Source organism: Gambusia affinis, linkage group LG07 (genome assembly GCF_019740435.1).
Source record: "Gambusia affinis linkage group LG07, SWU_Gaff_1.0, whole genome shotgun sequence".
NCBI classification, from domain to species: domain Eukaryota; kingdom Metazoa; phylum Chordata; class Actinopteri; order Cyprinodontiformes; family Poeciliidae; genus Gambusia; species Gambusia affinis.
Window position 1 is genome coordinate 603,696 of NC_057874.1, and position 17,899 is coordinate 621,594.

Consider the following 17,899-nt stretch of genomic DNA (forward strand, 5'->3'; position numbering starts at 1 on the left):
AGACACTCACCAGAATGAGCATGTCTGGAGTAAACTTGTAGGTATCTTGGGATGTTGGAGAACGTAATATCAGGACGTCTCACCGCTGACAGGACATTTGTCTCCTTTTCTTTAGCTCCGATAGCTTAGCCCTCTCCCATTGTTTGCAGGCAGGAAAACATGTCTTTTTTCCATCTTTTTACAGTTTCGGTCATGTGATCGGACATTAAATCCAACAATGCAGCAAGTTCGAACCATTGCTAATTAATTTTAAGTAACTTAGATTCAAAAATTCAAAATATCTATGAGACAGTCGTTTTCTCGGTTATATTTATGGCCATACAAGATGGTGCTCATATTCCTACGCCTTGAGCAGTGACGTCACATTCCAAAGCTCTCAACTAAGTATTAAATGTACTAGCTATAAATATATATACGAAGTATACTATAAGCATGCTTGTACAAATTTTGACATAACTTTAAACATACTTTAATATATTTGTACCAAAACACACGTTAAAGAAATATATTAAATAGTCTTGCGCACATCTTCCAACCCAAGCTACCTTCTGGTTTCTCAAACGCAGCACCATTTTTCTTTAAATGTTAAGTTAATGTCGCACCCGTCTCAGAAGGCTAAGGGTGCGCCGAGTAGTGGTTCTGGTCATTATCTGAAGCCGCTCGCTGACTCTCTCCATATCCATCGTCTCACTGCAGCTGGCAGATCGTCCCACAGCCACATATTTCACATTATCCTGTGTCAACTCTGCCTCTTCTAGTCAGCTTTCAAACCTTCACAGCGATCCGAACTTCGCGAGAGTCCTACTTCCCATGTCGTTCACAGTTCACAGAGTCACTCGTCCTGAAAACTTCCGTTCCTCCTTCCCTCGTCTGTCCGCTTGAACTCATATCAAAGTGGCATACACGGAGCTAGAGATAGGAACTCATAGGAGCTATTGAATTGTAAATAAAGGGAGCTGAAGGTGGCGATGAGTGAACATATAGTGAAGGATATGACCGTGTCGTGAGGATGAGAAGATTTCCGAACTGCGCCGAATTTAGTTAAGGCAAACCATGCTGAGGTGAAGGACTTGAGAAATAACATTGATTGGATGTTGAAATGACTTGCGGGAATAGCAGAGTTGATGGTGACTGCTAGATGACGAGATGGAGGAAGGCTTGATGTGTGGATGAGAGAAAGCTTAAAACGCCTGTGCAGCGATTGGTCAAAAGTGGTGGTCAAATCAAGGTTTCATTTGTAGCCTGTAGTACATTTCAATAGGGGCCGTTCATTTTTCTTTTAAATCCCCCCAAAACTGAAAGCAGGATGCTAATCTGAAACTCTCCTCCCCCCATGCTACCACTATCACCATCGTCATTATTTGGAAAAAGTGGATAAGGCGGAAAGAGGGGCGGAATAAGTCAGGTTTCTTGCCGAAGCAGAAAACCAGTCACATGCACAGAGACTGAATCCACGTCGGAGGGCTGGTATTCTGGTGGTACGCCAAATGTCAGGTCGCCACCAATTGACAGCTGCAATCAACAAAAAGTAGCTGTGGTTATCAATATGCTGCTATTTAATCAGCCGCATGACGGAGAGGTTAGATCATCATAAGCCTTATTGCCCGCGACAGCCCGACTTAGCTTAGCTGTTGGTCTATTGGAGAACAGGAGATTCTCTGATAGTCAATTACAAGTGTGCTGACTGCCACTAGCTCCATCAGCAATTATATGTAGAAACCATGACGAGCATGTGCGGCCATCCAAATATCAGAAGAAAACTGACTCATTTCATGTCTCACGTTGTCACATGTGCTGAACTGATAGCTCCTCTAAATGTCGTGGTTCTCTTTAATGTGCATGCCGTGTACTCAATGAAGTACCGATTCGTGCGGGGGATCTATATTTAATTTAGTACTCTATTTTTAGGTTCTGTTCTATCTCCTTCTAAAGCACTATGAACTGCAGGAAATATTGTTGCTGGAAATGGGCTCTATAAATAAAATAACTTTCCTTGAAGATCAATGGGAAAAACTGGCGTTTACATCCATCACCTAGCATAGTTTATCTCAGCAGCTGTTTGTTCACCATCCCATTTTAGTAATCTATTAGTTTAGAATGCTCAAAGGGACAACGCAGGTCCTGCATCTGTGCCTCATTCACACCATACTAAATTTTACTTTTAAGTAATAATAATTCCATGATCTTAATTTCCATATGCGTGAGTGTTTGCTTTTCTTGTATTTCCTTTCCTACCAAAAACTGGATGACCTAAGCAAATTTGGTTCCCCCACCTTCTTCAAATTTAACAAAATTGATCTCAAACATTTGTGCTGGTGTGTAAAGCAAAAATGTTTTTGTGTCGCTATCATTTAAAACATATTAAGGAATGTTTCCAGAGATCATAAAAGGTTCCGTCCACCCCCAACATTTACGAAATCAAATAAATTTTGTGTCAATCAACTCAGCTACGTTTGTGCAGCAAAGATTTATGTTTGTGCAGCTATCATTTTAAAGATATTAATTTAAATATTCTTCAGAGGTCATAAAAGGCCAATAATCCAGTCCCGTCCACCTTTGAAAAAATAAATAAATTTGGTGTCAATAAACTTGACTAAGTTTGGCAGCAAAATCTTTTGTTTGGGCCAGTATCATTGTAAACATAATAAAAAGAGGTCAGCAGAGAACAAACAAACATTTTTGCTGCACAAACCAACACAAATGCAGTTTAACTGACTGACATCAATTTTGTCTGATTTGAAGAAGGTGGGGGACCTGACTGACCTTTCATGACCTCTGGAAACATTTCTTAATATCTTTGAAATGATAGCGACACAAATGAACATTTTTGCTGCACAAACCAGCGCAAACATTTGAGACCAATTTTGTTAGACTTGAGGTCTTTGACCTACATTGTTGCTTTGATAGTTTTTTGAAATATATAAAAAATTATTGAAAAATGTTATTTAGAAAAAAAAGTTTATTAATCTTTCTTAATGTGTCCCTGCATTATTCTGCCATTACCATTATATTACTTGAAAATGGTCTCAAAACAAACAATATTATCGTTTATCTGAATAATTTTTTGTACAATTTATCATTCAGCAAAATTTATCATGACATGCTGCTGTTTGCTTTTGGTTCCAACACATTTGAATATAAATATCAGAACTTCTCTGTTATAGTTTTTTGATTTCTAAGCCTAAAGATTTTTGCCAATTTATGTCACTAATCTAGTTTTTGAGTGCCGAGTGATTAACTCAACAAACAGAATTGTTAAAATGTTGTTCTCAAGATCAAGTGATACAACCACACAGGTTAACTCGGTTGGTCTCCCACACACCTGACAGCACATAAACATCCCTCTCAGATTCACGCTGAAGGTCTGGTCCCACTCCTCTAAGCTGGTGTCTTCGCTGGCCGAGTTCTTGTTAATGCCAGCGTTGTTGCAAGCGATGTGGATCGCTCCCCATTTTGACAGAATGGTGTCAACCATCCTCTGTACATCATCCAACTTGCTGATGTCAGCTGGGATAGGAATGGCGTTGATGCCTGGAAAAGGTAAAAGAAAAAATATTTTATTTTGACTTAACCATTATAACCTAAACCTATAACTGCTAGTGGAATAAGTCAGTTTTCATTGTTTTAAATCTATGTGACAGTTCATATTACAAAGAATAAAATATTACACCACCACAGACAGCAGGAAACAGCTATACAAGTTAGCCTTTAGCATGCTGCCATCTGGTGGCCAGAAGCTGACTATAGTAACACAATTTATGAATAAAAATGACAATTTATAAGTGCAATTGTAAAGAAATGTGTTAAGATACGTATACATTTTAAGCTATTTTCCGCAAAAGGTAGAAATCATGACCACATTCTTAAGTGGAGCCAGCTAAACCAGTTCAGACCTATCAAGACACTTCCATTTGCTGAATTTTCCTTTTGAAATGTCACTAAAAAATGTCAACTTTCTTATATGAGCTGATAACTGTAAAGCCCAGGATTTTATTTCAGTTACTTATGTGGAACAAAAGCAAAAAACGTGGAACATGGTCAACAATGTCAAGTCAACAATTCTGAGGTCCAAGACACCCAGAATTGTGGTTCCTCCACGGCCTGTATTTCTGTTAATGTCATTGAACACCGTGACGAGGCCATCTCAGAACTGCGGTGAGCACGGAAACAGGATTGAAAGACATCAAAATGCTTTGTTATTGTTAAGTAGCTACTGCTAAAACACATATTTTTCAATAACTTTATTGACAAATGGAATTTTGGAGATTGGCCTGTCATTCTGCGTTATTGATTTTGTACTATAGTTGAATTTGGGTCATTTTTTTTCTGTATTTCGGCATATCATTGACATTGGATTTGGTATGGATGTGCAGATTAACCCTCTACTTTTTTTAATTTTCTCATTCAATGGAGATGGTATTTTGAAAGGTAGCGAAAGGATCAGCACGGGCAACATCAGATACAGAAACCATGGAAAAATTCACATCCTAATTGATAAGCAAGTGTGTCCTCGATTATGTTGCTTGTTGAACATGCTGAATTAGATGAATATTTTCAAGTATATCGCACGGCCAGTTAGTGTCAGTGTTTGTTTATGGCCTTTTACCTCAATTACCAGAAAAGATAAGATAAGATTTATTTGTCATTGTCATCAACAGATTACGAGATTGAGACCGTGCTTGACTCGAGTTAAAGTGCAGGTTATATACACATATACGACACACAATATAAATATACATACATAAAAAGATGAAGAAACAAACAGCACCAAATGAGAAATAAATAGACATCAGAAGATGGTTGCAGCGCCTGGAGGTGTCGCAGAGAATACAGAATTTATATTTTTAACAGAGTGGTGTCAAGAGCCGAAGTTTTTGTGCCTTTGAATTTAGTGCCATGATTGCCATTGGGTAGAAACTGTTTTTTAGGTGATTTGTCCTGGTTTTTATTGCTCTGTATCTCTTGCCTGATGGCAGCAGCTGGAAGAGACCATGGCCAGGGTGTGAAGGGTCATTTAAAATATCCATAACTTTCTTGCGAAGCCTGGAAGTGTAAGTCTGTTCCATGGTAGGGAGGGGGCAGCCTATGGTTCTCTCTGCTGCCCTGACAACCCTCTGGAGCGCCTTCTTGTCCAAGGATGTGCTACTGCCGTACCAGACACATAGATTGTATGTGAGCACACTCTCTATGGAGCAGTGATAGAAGGCCTGCAGCAGGTCTGAGGGGAGACAGTTCTTCTTGAGGATTCTCAGAAAGTACAGTCTCTGCTGTGCCTTCTTCACCTCCACCAACACCTCCTTGGTGTTGGTGGTCCAGGTTAGCTTGTCCTCCAACTCCATGCCCAGAAACCTGAACACTGGGACCCTCTCCACACAGGTCCCAGTGATGGTGAGAGGCTGGATGTCCATTTTGTTCTTCCTGAAGTCGATCACCAGCTTCTTTGTTTTGGAGATGTTGAGGAGCAGATTATTGACTTTGCACCACTCTGACAGCCGCTTCACCTCATCCCTGTACTCCAGCTCCCCCTTCGCATCTGAGATGAGACATGTCATCTGCAAACTTTATGATCTTGTTGCTGAGGTGGTTGGAGATACAGTCATGAGTGTAGAGGGTGTAGAGAAGTGGGCTGAGCATGTAACCCTGTGGCAATCCGGTGTTCAGGCTCAGAGCAGTGGAGGTGTGGGGGCCCAGTCTGACCCTCTGGGAGCGACCTGTTAGGAAGTCCAGGATCCAACTGCAAGGCTTACTAGCTTGGACACCAGACGTTGGGGGAGTATAGTGTTAAATGCTGAACTGAAGTCCACAAAGAACATTCTGACATAGCTCCCCTGCTTCTCTAAGTGGGAAAGAGTGGCATGAAGTGCTGTGGATACAGCGTCCTCTGTGGATATTAAGAGTCAAAATGGCCGAAAAGACTCTTCTACAGGGGTGTCAAAACTCCAGTCCTCAAGGGCCACTGTCCAGCAGTTTTTAGATGTGCCACAGGCATAGGGATAGAAACCGGGTAAGGTAATGTAATTTTATTTATATAGAACACAATAATAATAATAACAATAATAATAATAATAATAATAATAATCTTTATTGTCATTATAGAAACTATGCAATAAAGTTACATGCATTATAATGAAAAAGGGTGATAAATAGTAATAGAGGGTATTTAATGCCCTTAAGGCTACTGGTTATAAACTGTTCTTCAGTCTGTTTGTCCTTGCTTTATTGCTCCTGTATCTGCAGCCAAATGGCAGCAGTTTGAACAAATTGTGACCGGGGTGTGAGAAGTCTTTTAAAATGTTCTTGGCTTTCCTGAGGCAGCGGGACCTGTGGCGTTTATCAAGAGCAGTCAGAGAGCAGCCGATGGTCTTCTGAGCAGATTTTGCAATTCTCTGCAGATCCTTCTGTGTTGCTGTGCAGCTGGGGAACCACACACAGAGACAATAGCAGATGATGATTTCAATAGAGCGTCGATCGGACACCAGCGGTCTGAGAAATATTGTTCCTCCTGAGGACTCTCAGAAAATAGTTTTTGCTGGGCCTTCTTTATCAGCTCTGTGGCGTTAACATCCCAGGCCAGGTTATCCATGATATGAACTCCCACTGGATCTCTGCAGATTTTTAGTGGCTAAATATCTCTTTTAATTCTCCTAAATTCCACTATGACAGTTGTTCCCAACGTGTGGGTGACGCCCCCTAGGGAGGGGCACGGGAAGCAGTATGGATGAATGAAAAAAAAAAAGTTCCACAAAAGTGTTTCACTGTAAAGATAGCTTGTAGTGTTTTTCTAGTAACCTGAAGTGTGAAATTAACTTCAGTGTAGTTTGAAAACAAAATATGTGTATAGGTTTATGTCTGATTGAACAATGTGTGTGCCCAGTTGATTTTTTTTTATTATTATTGTAATCCATAGGGGAGCCCAGAAAATCTTTGGGAACCACTGGGGGGGCCCAGAAGAAAATCTCTGGGAACCACTGCACTATGATCTCCTTGGTCTTGGCTGTGTTTAGAATCAGGTTGTTGTCTGTACACCATGCTGTCAGTCGCTCCACCTTGTTCCTGTAGGCAGACTCATCCCCCCTCTGAGATGAGGCCCCCTACAATTGTGTCGTCTGCAAATTTAAGAAGGGTGGTACTTTGATGGACTGAAACACAATTGTGTGTGTACAGCGTGAAGAGCAGAGGGCTCAACACACAGCCCTGAGGAGAGCCAGTACTGATGTTGATGGTAGGACAGTGGCAACAGCATCTTCAGTTCACCTGTTTGCTCTATAAGCAAACTGGTATGTGTCAAAGGTGTGAGGAATGAATATGACTGAACCAGTCTTCCAAAACATTTCATCAACAATGGGGTGAGAGTTATTGGTCGGTAGTCGTTCAGGCAGGTGATGGGCGATTTTTTAGGAATGGGAACAATGATGGAGAATTTCAGGCAGGATGGGATTCTGGCTTGACTAATTGAAGACTTTTGTAAAGACCCCATCCAACTGCTCAGCACATGTCCAGAAATACCATCAGGTCCAGCTGCGTTTTTGGGGTTGACAGAAGGTAGTGAGCGTCTCACTTCACATTCTTCCACCTTGAGGATGAGGTGCTTAGTTGCACTGCTTTATTCGGGACAGTTGCATTGGAGGCTCCAACTTGAAACGAGCAAAGAAGTGGTTCAACTTCTCCGCTAGTGAGATGTCACCTTTGGTAATGGGTGGTTCTGTAGTTGATATGCTGGATTCCCATGCAACCTGCCTGCTGTAGTGGTTGTCCAGATGCTCTTTAATGCTCTCCTTGTAGTCCGTTTTAGCTTTTCTGATCCCTGCCAAGCTGTAGAGGTCATTGTCCCCAGACAAGAAAGCAGCATTCCTTTCTTTAAGCAGCAGCTGGACTTCTCAGGTCATCCATGCCTTTCTGTTTGGGAAGATCCAGATATGTCTTTTCACTGTAACATTGTCAGTGCAGGTCTTGATGTAACTTAGAACTCTGTCAGTGAATAATTCCAGGTTTGTATCTTCAAAAATGTCCCTGTTTGTTCTTTCAAAACAATCTTGCAGCTGCACAGAGGCATCATTAGCTTGTGATGCTTCTTATCGTGGTACGTTCAGGAGTATATGCAGGAATCAAAAACAGTGACATGGTCAACCTGCATCAGGTGTGGTAAATGCTTGGCTCTATAACCCAATTTGATGCTAGGGTAGACCTTATCCATCGTAATGAATCCTCTGGTAGCGCACTTTACAGGTTGGAATTTGGGGAGCACTACCTTTAAGTTGACATGATTAAAATCTCTGGCAATAATGAAAATTGTATCTGGATAGCGGCTGTTGGTTATTAATGCTGTTACACAGTATTTTTCACCACAGAGACAGGTGCAGACCAGCAGGTAAGACACAGTAACAAATAAGAGTAGATATTTTAACTAAATATTTGTGGCAGAAAATAACAGGAGAAAAAAAAACAAAAAACATTTAGGCTTTTTTGCTTCAGTCTGTGTTTTTCAACCCATTGAGAGTCATGGCTCATGTTTGGCAAGTTATTGTTACTGAGTTATCCGTTAGATGTGGAAATGATAATTTTCATTTATTTTTGTAACTGTTGCACTGATGTACTAAGTCGTTCAAGAAGAACAAAACTTGATTTTTAGACTTTATATTTGGTCAAGCAGTAGTGGTTAAAGTACTGTATTGAGCTTAAAATTGCTGAGCACCCTTTTACTATCTGTTTTTTACTTTAAAAAGAGACAGACTGGTCCAAGAGGGGATTCAAATATTTAGGTGTGACGATTACACCACAAACCTCACAACTATTTAATGGAAATTTTTGTAGATTAATCACAAATAAAATCAGACCTGTCTTGAAGGGAGATTCTCCCTCTGTCCTTTGTGGGCAGAATAGAAACAGTGAGAATGAATGTACTCCCACGATTAATGATTCTATTTCAGGCACTTCCTATTTGGATACCTTCCTCCACTTTTAAAATTTTAGATAAAATTATTAATAACTTTATTTGGCAAAGGAGGCAACCAAGAATCAGACAGAAATTACTGTTAAGCCCAAGAAGAAAAGGTGGCCTTGGTCTGCCTAATCTGAAATTGTACTGCTGGGCGGCACAACTTCGCGTTGTGGTCCAGTGGCTTGTACAGGATGAGGAGACCAACTGGATCGGTCTGGAGAACAATGCTTGCCCACTGGTACCTCTTGAAGCGATGCCATTTATGGAGGGAAAAAATTGCAACGATTTAAAAATTGAAAATGAGTGAATTAATTGTACATACAGAGTCTGGTCTCTAGTGATGAAGAAAATAGGAGCACCTTTAACTATATCACACATGATAAAAATAGCCAAGATTACTGACTTTTTTCAAAACAAACTAGATACGGGTTATCAGAGATGGGCTCAGAAAGGATTAATAAGAATTAATCAGTTATTCAGTGGAGAAAATATTAAGTCATTTAAGCAATTACAAGATAAATATGGATTATGCTCAAAAGATTTCTATAAGTACTTACAATTAAGGGATTATCTTTTATCACACAAAGAACGGCCTACCTTGAAACAAAATACATTACCTTTAGAAATATTTTTGATAAAATGTGTGGAGGAAAATAAGAAGAGGAAGATTATATCTAATCTATATAAATATTTACAGGTGCATTTCTCTGTCAGTTCTATAGATATAAAGCAAAAGTGGGAACTAGAAATGAATATTGTTATTGAAGATGAAGAGTAGGAGGAGATTTGTGAAAAAGGTTTTAAAATCACCCACAGTCCAGGTTGGAAGGAATTTGACTGGAAATGAAGAATGCGATTCTTCAAAACACCTCTCAGTATTTCAAAATACGACAGAAATGCTACAAATGTGTGTTGGAGGAATTGTAATCAGATTGGGGATCACACTCACATTTTTGGGACTGCCCAGTACTGATTCCATTCTGGCAGAGGGTTCAGACAGAAATTAAAAAATACTCAAGTTCACGTTACCACTGAACCCACTGCATTATATATTGGGTTTGACCCCAGGAGAAGATATTGGGAAAAAGGAAGTCCAGTCACTACAGATTCTGCTACTAGTAGCAAGAAAAATGATAACTTTGTCTTGGCTCAAGCTTTTGCCTCCCACCCTTCAACAATGGCAAGAAAGATTGAAGAATGTGTATATAATGGAATAGATAACAGAAAAATGTCAATTTTTACATGAAGTTTTCCTGAGTGTATGGACTCCAGCTATTTCCCACTTTGGATGGCCACTCTGATAAAGATGCTAAGGGTTATAAAAAGCTACTAGTCCCCTTGATATGTCTCTCTCTTTTAATGAAAGACACTGGATATATACATTTCTCTTTTATGTGAGCCCATGAGAACCTCTCTAAGAAATGTCAATTGTCAAAATGGACTTAAATGTTTGCTGAGACACCCTCCCCCCTTTTTTTTGTTTGTTTGTTTGCTTGTTTTTCGTTATGTAAGTGCATGCATAAATATACATATGTATGTGTGTTGGATTCATAATAATCTTAAATAAAGAATGTTAAAAAAAAAGAGACAGACTCAGTTCAATTGCCAGTCAACTTATATCAATGCATTTTTGACCAACAATCAAATGTATTTTGACCAAATAAGATATACCAGAATCTGCTAGTAAGCTTCCGTGTGCTACCAGACTGTCTATCTTGGTAGTAGAGAGGCAAATAATGAAGTACGGTTATAACCCCGGTGTTCTGTTTATCTGTGCGACCCATGAATCTGTCCTACCTTGTAATGTGCATGGGCATTGCACATTATGTGATAAATGTGATAAATAACTACATTATTCAGGTGTGGTTCAGCAGAGGCACATCTAAAAGTTGCAAGACAGTGGTCCTCCAGGACGGGAGTTTGACCCCTCTGGCTAAGTGAATTCTGATGTATTGTAGAAACTCCTCCTACTCTTTTATGTTTTCTATTCTCACTTAAAAAAATTATTAGGAAGTGCTGATTCAATTAGTATGGGTGATTTATTATTGTCATCCATCCATGTTTCTGTCAGGAACATAACATCAATATTATGGCCAGTGACAAAGTCATGAATTAATCGCCCATTTGCTGAAGTGAGCTTATATTTAGGAGAGCCAGTGATTTGAGGTCTGGTGCATTTAGTATTTCTGTGAATTATCCGTGAAACTTGCATTTGGGGTGCTCCGCAGAGAAGTAACTAGCAAAATGTGATGATTAAATTTCTCACTAAAGTCAAGAAACGTCTGTTCAGGTGACAAAATTTCTGTTAAATCTGACAAAATGTGATTATATGGAAATAACGTTGCTAAATACAAATAAATGTGACTAAATGTAAATAAACATAACTAAATGTGATAAAATGCATCTAAATGCGAATAATAGTGAGTAAATGTTAAAAATGGCTAAACCTGGCTAAATTTTAATAAATATGGCCAAATGTGACTAAATGATAATAAATTTGGCTAAATGTGAGTAAAAGTGAAAAAGTTCTTTATTTATGCAAGACAGTTCCTTTTTGCGACCATGTATCTCACCTTTGAGGAGGAGCTCCTTAACCACTGCCTCAGCTTTGGTCTGGTCTATGTCCACCACGGCCACCTTGGCACCAGCCTCACCCAGGGCATGAGCAAACCCCCTGCCAATGCCCTGCCCGCCACCTGTCACATAGGCCACCTTCCCATCCAGACGCATCCGATCCAGGATGAAATGCCCCTTGACACCTCGAAAGACTTCATCATCTGTAATGTCATCCTAATGGACAAGATCTAAGACTCAGGCTTATTCAGAGTTAACCATACCAAGAGGAAGATATCAGCAAGTTTCATCTGTACCTGAGAGAGCAAATGTGCTGAGGTCAGAGAGACACGCCTGATTAGACTGATGCCATCTCTGAGAGGGATGATGACCTTTCAAACACAAAGAGTAACATTAACATTAAAAGGGATTAGGAATCAAAAATCCAAATGTAGCCAGAGAAGTACCTGCTCTACCCGGGGATCATTCGCAATAAACTGGTTGAAATCTCGAAGAGCCAGGTCGTTGCTATCCGTAGTGTCTTTAAGATAAACCCTTGCTTTGAAGAGTGAGTTATCTACACATATGAGCCCATGCAGTCTCAACAAGTTATTGTCCATAATAAAGTTGTAGTAATTGATATAATTACTCTTGTCTGCATCAATGAAGACCATGTCGAATTGGTCACCGGTGGCGGCTAATTCCTGGAAAAAAAAAAAGAAAATAAAGAAAAGGGACGTGACATAATTACAAAACTTGCAAGTGTCCACTAAAATGTCAGTTAATTGACCAGTCTGGTAATAAAAATAAACTAACACAGACAGTGACAGCAAAAGTAAAGAGGTGAAGAAGTGCAGAGGGTCAATCTGTACCAAGTCACCGTCCAGAACATTCAAATAAGAAGTTTCTTTTGAAATATGTAAAACATGTTTTTTTTTTGTCTCACAGGGCTGTCACTGACACATATTAATTATTTCTTATTTAAGAATAACTTATAACTCCACAACTTCTTAGTTTAAGCCAATGCTTCTCAATTCCAGTCCTCAGGCCGCCCTGCTCTGCATGTTTTAGATGTGTCTCTATTCCAGAACAGCTGATTCTAATCATTGCATCACCTTCAAGTGCTGTAGAAACCTGTTAACCACCCATTGATTCAATCCAGGTGTGTGACAGAAGGGAAACACCTAAAACATGCAGGGCATGGGGGCCTGAGGACCGGAATTGAGAAACGCTTGTTTAAGCACAGATTTCTTACAAACACGCTAATTTCTTTAATTTGACAGCAGTTGTGTGTATAGTCAACTGGCAGCGGATGAACCTTTGCCACAGATTGTGCTGAATCTACACACCAGCCACTGCCTCTAGAGTCTAGAGGTAAAAAGCACGAACCGCAAATGAGGGGTCATTTTATCAAGGCTGTTGTACATTGAAGTTGCTTAATTTCCTAGTTTTGAAATCACATGTTTTGCTTTTCTTTGTAAAATGTTGACCTTAGGTTTCTGCATATCTGTTGGATACCTTTCTCGTGGTATTTATACATTGCAGCCATAGAATGTGTACCAAAGACAAACACAGCCTCTGAGTCAAATGGTTTTTGAACCCAAACTTGGATGTAGTCCATCTGACTAAAAACGTGGGATCACAAACGTTTGCCAGCACAGAGTTAGTGTATTTTAGCTGATGCAATGTATGTATTCACATTAATATCTTTGCAACTGCAAATAAATATTAATCAACACATTGTCGATGTGCGTGAACTAATTGGTAAGCTGAAGTGATCATTATGACATGCACACTGCCAGACTGTAAATAGGCCTGTCAACTGGGTGAAAACAAATCAAACTATTTAACAAATAGAAAATACAGATGATAACTAGGGGTGCAATATTTCTCAAGTCAGTAGAGTAAGTGAATTTTATATTAAGGTAAGTTCAGTTTTTCCACTTGTGTTCTATTCAGGCATTTCATATATACCGTATGGAGAACTTGGTTATCTCCATGTATCAGGGCAGCTTTGCTCTACAAAAAGGATATCTGAAGAATGTATTCTAATTGCTTAATTGAATTTAATAATTCACCTGCTATTGTGAGGATGTCACTGCATCCAGATTAATATGTTCATTTATAGCTAAATGTTGTTAAAGTTAATTATCATGATCTTAACATGATCTTAAACAAAAAATAAAAGTATGTCCATGATATTAGAGAAATTCATGGCTCAAAAAATAAAGGGAACACTTAATAAAACAATGTAACGGAGTCACACCTTTGTAGAATCAATGCCACCAGTTAGTAACACTTATAGTGAATCAATTTCACCTGCTGCTGTGCAAATGCAACAAACAATAGGTTGAAATGAGAGGCAATTCGCAAAACAACTACTATAAAAGCGTGATTTTGCAGGTGGTGACTACAGATCATTTCTCTGTCCTTATCCTTTCTGGTTTGTCAATGCTGTCACTCATCAAGGGATCATGAGGTGTTTTTTACAACCCTCTGAAGTTGCTTAAGTAGTCCAAGATGGAACATCAATACAAGTGGTGGCGAGAAGATTTGCTGTGTCACTCAGAACAGAGTCTAAAAGCCCAAAACATGGATTAAGTAACAGAAGACTGGCCAATAAAACTAGAGGTAACGAGGGGGCTGTAAGAGGGCTACGACCCAGAAACAGGACAGGTACCTGCAAGAAAGAATAGTAGATCCACTTCACAAAATGTGCATCTCCTACAGGTCACTAATGTGTAGGAGCATGGGTATAAAGTACCCATTTTTTATTTAGCTTAACCAATTCTGATTATTTTTTTCTTAATAATCGTTGAATTTTCGCATTTTCCCATTCAAATGCTCGGAAGCGCAGCTGGTGAGGCAATAGTGAGCTGATCCTCACCTTGGATTGTGCAACCTCTCGCTAACTGCGCTGGCTGCCATTCCATGAGAGCATGCTCTTCCGGTCTGTACGTCGCCAATAAAATGGCTAAAAAATATTTAATGTATGAACTGATTTACCATAATTTAGCTTATGTACATAATGTACAGTGTTTCTTTGTCACTAACTGTGTGTGCAAATTGTTTCATGTGCGGAGAAGCAATCTAAACGGCAGAGAACAGATTCGAGGTGAGGCAGGCAGTACTCTTGCCTCATGGCAGTGGGCGCTCAAGATCTCCAGATATTGTGACTCCACAACTGCAGAGTAAGAGACAGTAACAATGAACAAGCCATATAGTAAAGTCTAGTGCAGTGATATATTTATTGTTTTCTTCTCTTCAATCACTTATTAATAATCGCAAAATAAACATTACACCTAAAACCAAATTACTGCAACAGACTTAATGTCTGCTCTTTGTGTGGGAAATATTTGAGTGTTTTTTTGTGGCGTTGTCAGTTGCTATGGCAACAAGTCTACTCGTAGCTGTGCTGATACAGAGAGCAGACAAAAGTCGTTTTGAGTTGTGCTTTAACGGTTTTTCCCTTTGCTTTGGAGCACAGCACAAAATTAATAATATCTATGTCCAAGTTTAATTGAGTTAACAGAATTATTCTACAGCGACCACGCGGCTATGGATGACGTGAAAGAACAGCCTTCTTGCCCTCCAGCGTTTTCAGCATGCGCGAAATTTCCTTATGTAAACAATAACATGAAGGGGGTCTATATTTGTAAATCTAATTATGAATAGATTTAAAAATATAGCCTCAAATTAGCCTCACCAGCTTTGAACCTCGCCGGAATTTATTGATATAGGCTATAGCCCAGAAAATACTAAGTCTCACAGGACACAATAACTGGGCTTCTTAATGTGCAGTATATTTTATTTTCAGTTGAGACAGATTAAACAAAAATGTCTTGTTTCTTACTTTTGTTCAAAAATTAGACCATATGTATACCAAACACATCTCAATCAATTCCACTGTGTTAGTAATGTTTATCAATTTGAGATCTAGAATGTTATTTTAGTATTCCCTTTAATTTTGTGAGGAGTGTATTGCATAGAGTTTGACACTATAGTAAATCAATACTGCATCTATTAACAGCAGAACTTAAATAAAGAACTCAACTAAATGAACTTAAAAGAACTTAAATAAATGAAATACTTAAAAGAACTTAAATAAATGAAAGAACACAAAGTGTCTGAAAGAGTGTCATCCAAGGCTACTATTTGCTTCCAAAAGTTCAGACACAAAACAAATCCTGCTGGTGACCGTTGCTCTATTTACTTGGTTTGTTGCATGCAAGATGTTTTCAGTGCTGAGATGGAACATTGATCTCAGTTTGTTCTCCTTAAATATGTCTCTCCAACAAGAAACAATATGGTATTATTCTCTATTGCCTCTCCTGATTTCTGAATTGATTGATTTCATACTGCATAAACCAGGTGGGACCTTGCTGATGTGCACAAACCCACATTGACTACCTGAAGGAATAGTAATTACACCACAAGATTCTGAAGCTTGTAGAGCAAATGGTTTCCATTCATCCATCCATCTTCTTCCGGGGTTGGGTTGCTAGGGTAGCAGCTTCAGAAGGGAGGCCCAGACTTCCCTTTCTCCAGCCACTTCTTCCAGCTCCTCCGGAGGAATCCCAAGGCGTTCCCAGGCCAGCCAAGAGACATAGTCCCTCCAGGGTGTCCTGGGTCTTCCCCGGGGCCTCCTCCCGGTGGGACGTGCCCGGAACACCTCACAAGGGAGGCGTCCAGGAGGCATCCTGACCAGATGCCCGAGCCACCTCAACTGGCCCCTCTCGACGTACTCTGAGTCCCTCCCGGAAGACTGAGCTTCTCAGAGCCCAGACACCCTACAGAGAAAACCCATTTCGGCCGCTTGTATCCGTGATCTCGTTCTTTCGGTCACGACCCAAAGCTCATGACCATAGATGAGGGTGGGAACGTAGATCGACCGGTAAATTGAGAGCTTCGCTTTTTGGCTCAGTTCTCTCTTCACCATGACGGACCGGTACAGCTAACTAGCTCTTAGGCAAATGGTTTCTGTATTACTTTTGGTTTTCTACTTCTTTCAGTTTTGTCTTGGTGTTTTATTGGCTTAGATTGGCCTTTAGCTGTTGAACAGCCCCAAATTTGTCACCAAATAACTGGTTCACAGAGGTTATGATTGATTCAATATCTGCTAAATGCCAAGGTCCACTGGCTGGAAAATAAGGCCAAAACATCATCTATTCACCACCATACATAATATTTGGAAGGAAAAGCCCGCTGGTCAGACCACTTACTACCACCTCAACAAATTAAGAAACACAAAAACTATGACGAAGCACAATTACAAATTCGAAAACGCAACATTAACAAAATTGTCAGGCTTACGTTAGCATTTTGGCTAACGTAAGCCAAAATGCTAATGTGCATTCTAGCTTATGTTAGCATTTAGCTAAAATGCAAAATGCAGTGTAGATTAAATGCTAAAATTAGAATTAGCTAATTTGAGCTAAATGCTAAAATTAGCATTAGCTAATTTAGCTAATCTTAGCATAAATTAGCTAAATGCTAATTTAGCTAGTTAGCACTTAGCTAAAATGTTAATTAGTTAAATTAGCATTTTGGCTAATATTAGCAAACATGCCAAAGGCCTTGTCTAATGCTAATGTTTAGCTAAAACGTTAGCGTTTTGGCCAATTTTAACTCATACGCTGAATGGTGCAAATCCGTGTCAGTCGATGTTCTTGTGATTCTCCTCATGCTGTTGATCGCGCTGCAGCTTTCTATGGCGTTGATGCTAACGACGCTGAAAGTTAGCATTGAAATCAAAAGACTGCTTCAGACAATAATCTTTGTTGATACATAATGATGGGCTTCAAATTGTTTGGCAAGTTTCTTTAGGTCCAGGTTTATTAGCCATCAACAATTGATTCTCTAAGATGATATCTCTCCTCCCCGGCAATATGTTAACATAGACATGTTTGCTCCAAAGCAGCCAACTGTCAATACTTCTCCCTTTTTATAAAGGCGGTCAAGTGTGTTGATGAACCCTTGGATGCTACTTTTCCTGTTAAGTCCTATGGTAAATAGTCCATATTTGTGTTGCGTTTACCAAGTCCAGAGGTCTGCAAAGCGCTTCACACTACATTCAGTCATTCACACATACATGCAGACATTCACACAGATAGTGGTGAGTATTACATTGTAGGGGCAGTCTGACAGAGCACTGGTGCCACTGGGGCTTCTGACCACCACCAGCAGGCAAGGCAGGTGAAGTATCTTGCTCAAGGACACCGGTAATTGCGGGCAAATCCCTACCACAATCATTGTATGGTACCAGCAAGGTACTGTTACGGCTGCAGTGGGTCTCTGCTTTTTCTCCTTTTAGGGTCCTGGAGGCAGGCCTTCTGCAGGTGTTATGTTTTTCCCTGATTGGTGCTCTGCTGCTTTAAAAGCTGTCATGCTGCAGCAGTCAGGAGGCTT

At 39.8% G+C, this 17,899-nt stretch overlaps 1 protein-coding gene across 3 annotated transcripts in view; it reads right to left on the bottom strand.

Annotated features, from left to right (window-relative positions):
* Nucleotides 1–17,899, bottom strand: part of zgc:113054 (uncharacterized protein LOC541322 homolog) — a 42,920-nt gene that overhangs the window by 14,380 nt on the left and 10,641 nt on the right. For all 3 annotated transcript variants that reach the window (XM_044122257.1, XM_044122255.1, XM_044122256.1), the window contains 4 exons: nt 11,959–12,195; nt 11,809–11,883; nt 11,512–11,728; nt 3,323–3,531 (listed from right to left, as the gene is read on the bottom strand). In XM_044122257.1, coding sequence (XP_043978192.1) covers nt 3,323–3,531; nt 11,512–11,728; nt 11,809–11,883; nt 11,959–12,195 — 738 coding nt within the window. The remainder of the gene's footprint in view (nt 1–3,322; nt 3,532–11,511; nt 11,729–11,808; nt 11,884–11,958; nt 12,196–17,899) is intronic.